This window comes from Urocitellus parryii, chromosome 10 (assembly GCF_045843805.1).
Source record: "Urocitellus parryii isolate mUroPar1 chromosome 10, mUroPar1.hap1, whole genome shotgun sequence".
In the NCBI taxonomy this organism is placed as follows: Eukaryota; Metazoa; Chordata; class Mammalia; order Rodentia; family Sciuridae; genus Urocitellus; species Urocitellus parryii.
Genome location: NC_135540.1, coordinates 113001109 through 113014253, shown reverse-complemented (window position 1 = coordinate 113014253; position 13145 = coordinate 113001109). Strand labels below are relative to the sequence as shown.

The 13145-nt window shown below is 46.9% G+C and overlaps 1 protein-coding gene across 1 annotated transcript; it reads right to left on the bottom strand.

Moving 5' to 3' along the window:
• Positions 1 to 5084: 5084 nt before the first annotated feature.
• Positions 5085 to 7905, bottom strand: Phox2b (paired like homeobox 2B). Its single transcript, XM_026387358.2, has 3 exons — positions 7665 to 7905; positions 6629 to 6816; positions 5085 to 5600 (listed from the first exon to the last, which is right to left on the bottom strand). Exons 1-3 carry the CDS (start codon positions 7903 to 7905, stop codon positions 5085 to 5087), a joined length of 945 nt encoding a protein of 314 aa, XP_026243143.1.
• Between the last annotated feature and the right edge of the window lie 5240 nt (positions 7906 to 13145).

Sequence of the window (13145 nt, the reverse complement as noted above, 5' to 3'; positions counted from 1 at the left end):
TCATAAACATATCTGATCTTTTTCCTTCCCTGCTCCATGCCCTTAGCTACTTCTTGTCTTGTTCAGTTACCAAAAAAGATTTCGAATTGTAGGTACATTGCCTTGCAGAAAACATTTTCCTTCTTTCCAGGCCATTCCGCTCGCTCCCTTTCAGGCCCTGGACTTCCTGTAAACTCGCATCCCACCGCCTCTTTTCTGGTTGCCCTTCCTAATACTCACTTACTTTTCAAGCTCTCCTTCTGGATCTGATAGTATGTAATCTCGTGGGCTACAATGAACTCATCCTTGTGCAGGGTGTAAAGAACAGAGACATATTATATTGACTGGGGCTGGATTCCTGTTGCAATATTATTCTTGTTGCTGTGTGACCCTGGGCATATTAACCCCTGGATTCCTTCATAAGACAAAGACAGGAATAGTACTTTCTCCACAGAGTTGCCATGAGAACTAAATGCATTAAAGCTTGGAAGCTTACAGTGCCTGGCACACAGTAAGCACTCAATAAATTTTAGGTATTGGCAGCCCTTGGCTGATTCTATTCTGCTACCGTCCTCCCTCAACAAAGTTCTCCAATTCTAATCTTTGCAGTATTCACTCATATTCTGTGTTCCTGGGACTTTGATTTAAGAGAAAAAATAGGGCTTTTTGGAATCTTCTGAGACCTGCGCTAGAAAAATCCAGAAAGGATCTAGGATCATCATCATCATCAAATCTGACACTTTTAGAGACTTAACTGCTATGCCAGATATTTGTTGTATAATATTTTATTTAATCCCCCAAATAACCCCACACTCTGTATTATTAGTCACATTATGGTTGATGAATCAGGCTCAGAGGGATTAAGTTATTTGTCATCCAAAGTCACACAGATCCCCTCCTTGAATTGAGGATCATCTCCTTCTAGCCAAAGATTTCTTCCTGAGGACATGTGATAGCTACAGAGAAGCTTCTAGAGTGAGTTCTGGAAGCTATTGTTTGCTGGGTTATCAATTCCCCTCTGAAGCCACTTGGGTTCCCTGCACTGGGCCATTTTAAAGAAGGCTTGGCTCCAGGGTAACCATCTGGCACAGGCTCATGCAGCTTTTGTGAAGTCACATGTGGTCAGGGAGTTGCCAGGAAAAGGGATGCCTTGATGAGCCAAAATGCAAATTCCTTAGGAGAGGAAAAGTGAAAGTGAGCTTGTTCACACTGTGCAGGGCTCCAAGGAAATGACACAATGCAAGAGACACCGCGTCCTGCTACTAGGTTCCATCAGACTACAAATAGAGTATTTTGCATTTGATCATAAACTTACCTCCCAACGAACTGTTTGCTTCCTGGGACAGTAAGAGAAGCAGAAGTGACCCACATTAAAAAAAAAGAAAATATTCAAAATACTCATGCTAGGTGCCTCCAAGCCATTTCAATGCAGTCCTCTGGGAGTAAGGATCATGGTTTCCTCACCAATCCCTAGAGCTTCCCTTCTCCTAGAGAAAAGACACTCAAAGTAGATCAAAATCAGAAGAGAATTTGGAATTTGGAGACCCTGATTCAGTTTACTTGCACTGAAAGGATTTCTAAGGCCTTCACTGGGGTTTTTAAAAGCCTTTCTGTGGCTATTTCCTCTTCTTCCTCCTTCTCTTCTCCCTCCTCCTTTTCCTTCTCTTCTATGTCTCTTCCTTTCTTCCTTTTTATTTTTTTTTTCTTCTGCTGATTTTTCCTTCTCCAGAATGCCTGTCCCACTGGCCTGCCCATCAGTTCACAGAAACTTACCAAGTGGGCCACATGCCTGGGGGAAGACAAGTCTAGCCAAGCCCAGGGCTGCGTTACCTGGACTTTCAATGCTTTTTGGACAGTAAATTTCTGCCCTCATTTTTGCTTCTCCCTGACCTTCTAGGTTATATTTACAACCAAAGACTGGGGACAGAGATATTTGGTGGTGGCTGGCATTTTAGACCAGAACAATTAATGACATTGTTTATAGACAATGTTGTCTGGGAAGGTTTACTTAGGGGCATTTTGAGCTTGAATTTTTAAAACAAAACTATTTAAAAAGCCTTCTAGAAAGCTGATTAGAGACTCATATGACCCATAGGTTTGAGATTTTTGAATGAATCTGCCTAATCAAATGCAAGCCATGTTTAGATGCTTAAGGTAAGAAGCTCTGTTAAATTAAAACTAGATCAGCTGAAAATGTTCAGATCAGGGGAGGCAGGCTGTGACCTACCCTCAAGTGAGGGGAACTGAATTGTTGATTGATGAGGCCCAAACAGAGAGGTACCAAGAGAAGTACTAGAAGCACATATAAGGCTTTTCCTGGAGACAGGTTGCTCAGGCCAAAAGTCCAAGGAAGAGGTGGAATTGCATTTAGGGGCTAGGTGATGACCTCTCGACCCCTTTCTTCTGAAGAGGATCATTGCAGCTGCTAGCCACCACTCCCCTTTCTCCTGCCTCATACCTGTTCCCAACCTAGTTTTAATTTTGGAGCTTTTCCACTCGTATCTTCCGTGGAGCTTGCTAAAAAACATATTGTTGGACCATACCTCCAGAGTTTCTGATATAATAGTCTAGGGTGGGATCTAAGAATTTGTGTCTGACAGATCCCTAGGTGATGCTGATGTAGGCTTTGCAATTGGATTACCTGTGTTTAATGATCAGTTCTTTCACTCATAAACGGGGGGCTCCTGAGTAGATTTAACCTATTGCCTTGGTGTCCCCTCACATGTTTTAAAGAAAGTGAGCATACATGTCATACCTGTCTTATTTGGAAGAGTAGATGAAATAATGCATGAAATTACAGCCTGTTGCATGCAGTACTTCCAAAGTCAAACTGTTGATGTTATTTCTCCCAACACACCAACACTACAGAGCTGCTCTGGACCCCAAAGTGTTCCTGTCCTGATCCACCTGCCCATGTAGAGACCCTCAGATATCCCCAGGTTCCAGCAGTCTGCAGAGTTGGGACCACCCATATCTTCCTGGTGCCAGGTTCCTGCACACATAATCAACAATTTTTTTTCATGTCCACCTCAAAGATTATTCAAATTCCACCTTGACTACCACTGAGCCAAACCCCATGGGACCTCAGGACCCTGTGAGCTGTTTTACTGTAAGCCTGTTACTCTTTTTCTCCTGATGACTGGGAAACATGTAAGAAAGAACCGGAAGAATCTGTTCTGCTAGCCCAAGCACTGAATTCCATATGTAGTTCAGATTGGATGTTTGGGTTTTAGATGCCCAACTCATCTAGATTTCCAGTGCTAGTGCAGGCTTCTTGATTTTTAGCAAAACTTCCTCTATCCTCCCTTAGCGTCTTAAAATTAAATCTAAATACAACAACCAAACAAAAGTAAATCAAGAAAAAAAAAACCAGAAGAGCTCAATTGCTTAGACTTGCTTTTTGTTTTTATTATCAACAATCAAGTTAATGGTACACTCTTGGAAAACTATATGCACATGTAGAAATATTTCCCTTTTAAATAGAAGCATTCATTATAACACATATAAATAAATTTGAAAATCTGAAACATAACTTATGACAATTATGTTCACAAACATAGTCCAACGAGAAGAAAAAAATCAGACAGACATGCACCTGATAACAAAAATATATACCATTGTCTGAACCATGGTCTCTCTAAACACAAAGGAATTGAACCCGTGAGAATCTTATTACGCCATAAAGACACGCCATAGAGACTACAAGAAGAGAAAAACATTATACGGTCACGTAGAGGAGACGGTCTGTACTGATATTAACACCATACAATTGAGTCACAGAACACAGTTGTAGAAAGACACGAAAAAGTTAAAGCCTCAACATTCAACTAATATCTATAGTTTGTGCCTTTTAAAATAAAAACAAACAAAAAAACAAAACAAATCCCAACAGAGATGTCTAACTGCGCAAAGAATGGAATCATCAATATACAGTCCATCCACCCTACAGGATGTGAGTCCAGTCCAGGTCATTCAAACAGAAATGCAAACCAAGACACTTCTGCAAACGTGTGTGCCTTTCCCTTGCTTGGTAGATTTCTCTGCAGCCAGCAATCGGACTGCAATTGACTCCAATCCAAAGCAGTGCCAAAAAGTTCAGTAAAAGCTGGTGGAAGAAGAAAACGCCGGGTGGGGGTGGCGGTTGGTGGGAGAGAAAAAAAAGGAGAGTTGTGAAATATGAGACACAGTTTGCAGAGTTTGTGGATGAAAAGGCATCTCATGTATAGGGCATCTTTCAGGGCCAAGAGGCTGCAAAGATTCAGGATTGGGAGTTGCCACGGTGTGGGATTCAGATGCACTAATGGTGGGGTGGTGTCCGATGGGGTGGGGACAGGCAAGCAGGCAGCAGAAAGTCACTTTGGCCGCAGGGACAGTCTAAGTGGGACGTCGCCACAGTAGCTCGAACCCAAGGACAAGAGGTTGTAAAGGGGGCTGGAAAGGCTTTCTCCCCCGAAGAGGAGCATCAGAGTCCAGTCTGTTATGAGCAAGAACCTAGGAGTCAGCTCCCAGACAGCACCAGCCCCCCTTTACTTTGTCTCGACACTCCCTCGGATCTTTTCAAACTTTCTGGTTGTTTTTAATAGTTGCTATCTTCCGATTTTTTATATTTACTTATTTTTTTTTTAATTTTTTTTTTCTAAGCAAGTCATAGAGTTGGTTGTGGCCCTCCCATCTCTCCCTGTCACCTGCTCGGGCCACAGTCACACATTCCCCGAGACCGACATACACCCAACACGCAGACACAGCCCCCTGAGAGCGCCCCCCGAGTCCAGTCCGCCTGCTCACACCCCCCACTTAGCAGGCTGAGCCCTGGCCTCTGCGCGGCCAGCCACAGGCGGGTGCGAAGCCAGAGAAGTTTTTTTCGTTTCGTTTTGTTTTTTGTTTTGCTTGGGGGTGAGGAAGGGGGTAGGAGTGGGGTGGAAATAGGGGCAACGTCATTTGCTCGTTATTCGTATCGCGATTATTTTAGGCCCTCGATGAAAAAGCCACGGCAGCAGCGACAACAATAGCCTTGGGCCTACCCGCTCGCCCACTCGCCCGCCCGGACCCTGGCTCCCGCGCTGTCGCCGATGTCGCCGCCGCCGCCGCCGCCGCCGGAGCCCAGATCAGAACATACTGCTCTTCACTAAGGCGGCTTTGGCACCGTTGGGTCTTTGGAGTGAAGATAGGACGCTGGCGAAGGGGCCACCGAGCGAATCTGGGATGGAGGTGATGGGGCCGGGGCCGGGAGCCCAGCCTTGTCCAGGCCCCCCGGCCGCAGCCAGGCCTCCCGCCGCCGCCGCCGCCGCAGCTGCCGCCGCTGCCGCAGCCGCCGCCGCCGCCGCCGCCGCGCCGCCCTTGCCGGGTTCGCCTCCCGGGCCCCCCGGCCCCGCCGCTCCCGGAGCTCCCGCCGGGCTGGGCCCGCCGCCACCGCCGCCACTCGCCCCGCAGCTGGGGGTGGGGTTGGGATTGGGGCCCGGGCCCCCAGTGCTGTCCGGGTCGGTGCTCTTGGCCTCTTTGCTCTCGTCGTCCCGGGAGGAATCAGACTTTTTTCCCGAGGAGCCGTTCTTGGCTGCGGCCGCTGCAGCAGCTGCTGCGCGCTCCTGCTTGCGAAACTTGGCGCGGCGGTTCTGGAACCACACCTGGCCCAAGAGGGCAGGAAAGACGATGAGAGCGGGGGAAAGAAGAAAAAAAAAAAAAAAAAAGAAAAGGCAGCTGTTAGAGTGTCCCACGTTCCATTTCGGACGGTTTTAACAGCCATCCCCTACCCGGTCACCCGTGCGCCACAAAGATCACACATAACGCTCTCCCAGCCCATCAAGTCTCCTATCCTTTTTGCCAGTTCATCTTCGGGGAAAAAAAAAAAAAATTTCTCTGGGCGTAAGCTAGGGCAATTGCACCTTGCGCGAGAGGTAAAAAGACCGCAATTCCTAGGACCGCTCTAAAATGGAAGCCCTTGTTTTGCTGTGTCTTTGCTCTTTAGCAACCCCAAGCTCGCCATATCCCAGGGTTCAAGTCTAACGCTAAACTTTAATTGGTAGGAGGGGGCCTCCGGTTTGGGGGCCGGCTGCTGATCTCCCGACTTTGGGCCTGAAGGAGCTTGTGATTGTGTGCACAGCCCTTCCACTGGGGGGCTCACCAGGAGAGGCCCCTTGGCCTGATCTTTAAACACTCTTGGATTCCTAAAAGGTTAAAGTTAAGTCGTAGCTCCTGACCTTCAGGGAATCGTAGCCCCTTTCCAAATCTGCTGCAAGTCACAATACCCGGGAAAAATGCACCATGGCCCTAGGTTCAAATACTCTTGGCACTAGGCTAAAAGCGCTTGAATTAGGAGGCATTTAATAAAAATTGTTTATAATACAGGGCAAAATCTGCATTTCTCCCACGGGGCACTTTCTGCTTCGCTCATTCACGTTCCAAGGGCCCCTGAATTCCTCTACTCCAATGGGAAACACTTTGCAGTTGTGAATAAATTGCCAAGAGCGCACGCCCTAACCTTTCCTCGCGCGCACAGCCCTGCCAAATTCAACCACTCTGACCAGCCCTGGGTCCTTGACCCTTCCCATGAGAGGCCCCGGGATTATGAACCGTGAGCAGCACCACCCACCCCGCAACCCCAATCCCTGCCGGGACCAGTGCAGGAGCTGGGTCAGTTTGCCGGCGCGGGTACCTGGACTCGCGCCTCTGTGAGGTCGATCTTCAGGGCTAACTCCTCCCGGGTGTAGATGTCCGGGTAGTGAGTCTCAGCGAAGACCCTCTCCAGCTCTTTGAGCTGCGCACTTGTGAAAGTGGTGCGGATGCGCCGCTGCTTGCGTTTCTCGTTGAGGCCGCCGTGGTCGGTGAAGAGTTTGTAAGGAACTAGGGGATGACAGGGGAGACAATGAGCAGAACAGTCAGGAGCGCGAGGGCAGCGGGGCTGGAATGCAGAGACTCCAAGATCAGATCGCCCGGGAGCCGCTACCAGCACTCGAGTAGAGGGTACCCGAGAGGAGCTGGGCGAGGGGGAAAAACCGGAGCAAATTAATTATATACCGAAACAGCGGCTCAAACTTCGGGTTTTGGCAGGGGCCCTTCTAGCACAAGCGCCTTTGGGTGGGTGGAAAAGGCGTATTTGAGATGGCTTGAGGCCCGGGACATGGGATAGAGCTTTCAGCAGGAAAAAAAAAAAAAAAAAAAACAGTCCAAAAAACATCAGTTGTAATATCAGGGAGCCAGGGGGAAAGTTACCAAACACTCCCACCGTTGCAACTTTTCAATTCTCAGAAGTTGACAAGACCCAAAAGTTGGGGGAAAGTGCTGCAAAAAAAATAATAAATGAAAGAAATGATCATAAAAATGACCAGCCAGAGAGGTGTGAGCCGCTGTCGGTTCTTAAAAAAAGAGACACTGCCAGTAATGAGCTTTACTCTTTGTTATTTAATTATTTTCTAAGCTTTACGTCTCATCGCAAAGTAAATAAATTATGCCTATCATTTTGGCAGCTTAAGATAATTTTGTTGGCGGTTCGGGTGTGACTAGGATAGTGTAACCCTGTAAGTGAATTACCCCTCCCTGCAATCGCTTCTAACGTGATAAATTCTTTCATTTGTGTAAGCAAATTTCGTTTGGTAAATACTAAACACATTTCCATTTTCAAATGCAATCAAGGCTTCCTATATACGAGCGGAAAGGCGGCTTCCTCCGCTGAGAGAGCTGGCGGTCCTTACCTGCGGCGTACGGACTGCTCTGGTGGTCCCTGAGGGTGCCGAGGCTGCAGGATCCCGGTGTGAGGGACGGGCAGCCGGACGTGGCCCCAAAAGTGGTCCTTATCGGGTTATACTGGAAGCCACTGGCCTGGCTGCAGGAACTGAAGTCAGCATAGGCTGAAGCCAGGCTCGAGGTGTCCATCCCAGCCATACAGGACTCGTAGGCAGAGGAATTGAGGTAAGAATATTCCATTTTATACATTGAAAAGGTTCTAGATGGCTCAGCCAAGTGGAAAAATGAAATAAAAGATGGATATGGAGAAGGTGGCTGGAGAGGGGAGATGTGCACAGCTCAACGCCTGCCTCCAAACTGGCCTCCTTACTACCAGCAGAGCCTAGTTTTATGAAAAAGCCTCCTATGAGATGCCTTGTCTGAGGTCTCTAGAGCATATAGTCCTCATAATAAACTTGGCTCTTTCCACTTGGACAATAGCAAAGCGGTTGGTCTTATTGCTGGCGCTTTTTACATGACAATAACTCATCCGTCTATTGGGCTGGCACTGGGGAACTGAGCTGTCCAACCTCCCTATCATTGATTCCTGCATCTCTAATTAGAATTTAATACCACACCATTACGCACTGAGCCCCTGATCCTCCCTTCTAACCAGCTCCCTGCCCTTTAATTCAATCACACTACTTGGAAATAATGAAAGTTGGGTGACGATTCTCCCTGATCCAATTTCCCCGAGCTTTTAAGCCTTTTTAACTGATCATATACCTAAGGCATAAATTGAGATAGTGTGCGTGTTTTCCCCCTTCTTCGTCCTCTTTTTTTTTTTTCCTCCCTTCCCTTGGTTAGGGAGAAGAAACCTTGATGTCATAGAAAACCTGTTTTGTAAGAGTGTTACACGCTCAATTTAACAACAAGCCTACCCCCCGAAGTGCATGAAATGTTATAAAGGACTGGGACATTGGCAAGACTCAGGCGCCCTGTAACATAGAGTAAGTGGGCCAAAGGGGTTTATGTGAATGATAAGCAGATTTCTTTAAAATTCACCTGGTAGCAGAGGTGAAAAAAAAAATACAGAACATATTATCAATTGCGTTTCTCCTTGCAGCTTAATGTGCTTTCAAGAAACTCAGGCATACAACCGCTTAAAAAATAAAAATAAAAAATAAACCTGAGTAAAGCTCTCAATGTAAGACATCTCCACCCATGAGTTCTCTGCGCTCAGTGCTGCATCTGAATTAGCAGAGGTTTGTATCTGGTTGGTTTACAGATTCAGAATGGTTGTTCAGTTTAATTACGCCATAGCTACCAAGTGGGCATGAAGCATACCCAAATGTGCCTCCTCTTTCAAGCTCTTTCTCTCTCTCTCTCTCTCTCTCTCTCTCTCTCTCTCTCTCTCTCTCTCTCTCTCTCTCTTTTTGCCTCCACTATTCTCAGGTGCCCACAACCAACCATAGACCTCGGGCTTCCCAAACAGGATTGCTGTTTACCCTTTAGATTTGTGGACTGCACCGGGAGAAACCCTTTCCATTTAAATGTCCAGGCAAAAGCTCCAAGACCGGGCAGCTTCCTTGCCGGATTCCTCAGGCCCTTGGGTGCTGGCAGCCAGGCACAGACAAAGAAGGGAGCCGTGATTTGTGGACCTCGGTGGCCTCATGATTTAAGTGGAGGATAATTTTCATTTGGTTCGTTAGACTCTAGCAGAATAAGGGAAACTATTTCATTAAATCCTTCCTCTCGGTGGACAAGAGGGGGAATACTGAGTTGAATCGCCGTGTGGTGTAAACAAACCCTGGATATTTTATATGAATTAAATGTGTAGATAATTAGTTTTATTGCATTCATTACCCCCTTTATGTGCTCTGTAACAAGTCAGTAATTAAAGTAACAAACTCATAAAGTCTTTATAGGGGCATTTAGGCGTTCAGTGTTTGCCAAACTAAGTGGTTTAATTCGATGCTAGTGCTGGGGAGTGGATGGGCGCCCGCTCTCCACTGCCACCCTGTTTTATTGCGCACTAAGCTGCTGAGGATGCCGTAATGGATTAAACAGGGACAGAGGCCCCCCAACCCTGTGCTTCTCTGTGGGGTGAGTTTCAGGCTCCTCTCAGGTGTGTTTGCCTGTCCGCCGGACATCAGAAAGAGCTAAAGTCGGGAGAGCAGGCAGCGAGACCTACTGAGGAACCCGGTGATAGTTTTATGGGGAGGGCTGATAGTTTTATTGCAGTTGTATGTTGTACAATGCGTATTTGATAAAGAGGGCCCTTGGTGACCAGTGTGCACTTTTTTGTGCACGGGGGTGAAATGAAAATAAATGCGTACAAGGTTTTACTGCGGCGGTAAACAAATTGCAATGCTCTAAATGGTTTTTCTTTATGGTCACCAGACAAGAGGAGAAAGGGGATGCAAACATCTGTCTTCAGTCCCCTAAACCTAAAGGCCAGCAAAGACGGATGCGAATCCAAGTGTTATTACAGCGGGTATTTGTCTTTATTTATCCTGCTCTCATGAATATGAATCTGCATTTGAACCAGGAGGTGGCTGGATCCCTTTGGACTCCACACAAGGAATTTCCCCCACCCCTAATCCCCCACCACCTCCCCACTTAAGAGAGATGGGGTTACAAGGATGTGATTGTCCAAGTTTCTGGGTTCCATCGGAATTAGGGGGATAGAGGTTGCTTCCCCGTTTTTCTAAGAGGACCCTACATTCCAGTCCCGCCATGGGGAAGTGTATGATGAGAACATCGGCCAGGGTAGCAACCCGCCAGCCCCACTTCTCCACGGCTGAGGTGGGGTTTAAGCGCGTTTCTCTACAGGAGTGACTTGGGGTGTCTGGGGGAAGATGCGTTTCAGCTCCAAGATCTGTTCTTGACAACAGCCAGGTTCCGGGTTCACAGTACCCTTGGAATCGGCTCTTCGGTGCAGCTGGGGTGCATCTGCATCTCTGCGGGTTGTAGAGTGTGCGGTCCTGGGGAAACTCCATCCCCGCCCAGCGCTGCTGCCCTGCACCCCAAGCTGGAGCCCTACCACAAATCCTAGTGCAGGTCAATTTCAAATCTTGAGTCAGGGATAGCTTTTGGGACAACCACCTAAAGTGTGCAGGAGAAGTCGGAGAAGCGGGGTTTATGCCGGCAGGTTTTGTAGATGTTTCTTAGGGCAAAGTGGGAATTTGGGGATGTAGCAGGTTGCAGGGGGCAATTCCTGCGCGAGGTGGAGTCTGGGGTAAGAAATTCACTGTGCAACTCAGGGGAGCTGGGTTGACTCAAGAAAAAGCGAAGGGAGCGGGTCTAGGACTTCGCCAAGGGCCCAGACGAGGGAAGTATCAATGCGCGGAGGATGCCCCAAGATCGGGCCAGGGCCAGACCCAACCGAGGCCAGTACTGGTTCGATCCAGGGCTCGATCCCTCGTCGCCCTGCAGTCTGGGTCTCCCCGCGGCCTTGGCTCCCCGCCGCCGCCTCCTCATAGAGCCAACCCTCTCCCCGGCGCCAGGGCAGTTCCCCGGCCTCTCTCCAGGCGCCCCCTGGTGCCCAGCCTCTCCCGGTCGCGGTGCGGTGCGCCCCCTCGCCTTTGTAGGAGCAGACCTTTCAGCGCCAGGGACCGCACGGTCGGATGAGCAAACGCTCTTGACTTCATTTTCCCCTTTGTAGGCCTTGTAGGTTTATTTTGTTTAGTGTCACCGTCCCTCCCCCGCTAGCCCTGGCCGGTCGTTCCTCTGCCCGTCTTTTGTGGCCCGGGGTCCTGCTTCTGCTCAGAGATGAAAGGCGTGCGGGGCTGGGCCAGGCCAGAGCCCCAGCCCCAGCGCCCTGTTTTGTTCCAGTTGTGCTTTCTACACGCGAGCTCTCCCCTAAAAGTTGTACCAAATGGTTAATTTAATTATTCCAACTATAGACCAACTGCTTCAGCAGCCTCCACCACGCGTCTGGGAGGAAAAAAGAAACCATCTATAAGAAATAATCTAATAAAAGTGAAGTGTAGAAAAACCCCTCCTGATTTTCAACCGGCACAAATAGAATTAGAGCTTCAGCATCCTTTTCCCAAACAGACCTTTTGTCCAGATCACAACTTCAGCCAACCAGCAATGTGTACAGTGCCTGCTATTTATTTTAATAGAGGCGGGTGGGTAGCGAGATGGATTGATAGATAAATGGCCACATGGATAGATGGATGGTTTGATCCATCTTCCTCTGACTTCCCTTTCTTAATATGTGTACACGGTTGATTTTTTTTTTCCCTTGCCGATTTTCTGAATCAATAATGGAAAGGCAATGCTATTGGCAAAAGAAAAAAAAAAAGGCCATTTAAAGTACAAAAAAGGGAAGAGCCTACCAGCATATATGCCATGAGAAAAAAAAAATGTTTACATGCTACCCAGTACCAAATGAAAAAGGTTGAAAGTTTAAAAGAAACTTTTCTTTCCTTTTCTTTGCCATTCATAGGAGGGTTTCTTTTTCTTCTTCTTTTTTTCCTTGAAAGTCAGAAAGAATGTTAGAAGACAAGGAAACAAAACAGCAAACAAAATGCCATTGTATTGTAGTAGCAATTCATGGGAAAAAGCTTGTCAGCCTCCTAATGCCTCACTCCTAGGAGGCTGTTTTGAGGCTGTTTTACCGCAGGCAAAACACAATAACTTGGGAATGAATAAAATATTAAATACCAGTGAGAGTTTCAGAGGAATTTTATTTTTGATTGCTTTATTTAATGCTGCATCCAAATTATCCCAGCACAGCCAGCCCACTGCCTAGCTAAGCCTCCACTCAGAACCAACATTCTCTCAACCAGAGAATTAAAAGGCAAGCTTTGTCCTTGGGTTTCTTCAAAAAGATTTCTGCAAACAAGCAACTCTTCTCATTCACCTGCACCAAAGAAAGTAATCTAGAATTTATTAGGACAGCATTTCCCCAGAACATAAAGCACAACAACCACAGCATTCCCAAGCCTGATGGCTCACTGTATTGGCCTAGCATTTAGATATTTTTTTTACCACATATTTCAACTGCATGGGAACCATAATACATGTTTCATAGTAGAAACTTTGGGGTTCTAGTAACTGACTTCCTGGCTCTGTGAGACTAATAATTTTATTAGCTGATTGACAAGAGTTTGCAAAGCAAGTCAACACAGTGCTGGGCACCTAGAAAGAATCCGGTGGGTGTCAGCTACCAATACAAGAATGATAGTGATGATGATAATAATATTGGCAGAGTCTGAATTGTGTATTGAACACTTGAATTTGGAATTTAGATGATTCATAGACATACCCGTCTTTTCTATTGCATGTTTATGTGGAAGAGGATAGGGAAGTCAAAGAGCAGGCTCTAGGAGATTAATGGGAGAAAACAAAGAGGTAGAAAATTTTCATTTTTTAAGGAATTAACTAAAAGCCATATTTTTATGGGATAAGTTAACTCTATGTTTTATCTTACATTATATTCAATACTTATGCATGATTAATAAGGTGCTTCACCCCTAATGTTGTTATGTTCAGAGTGA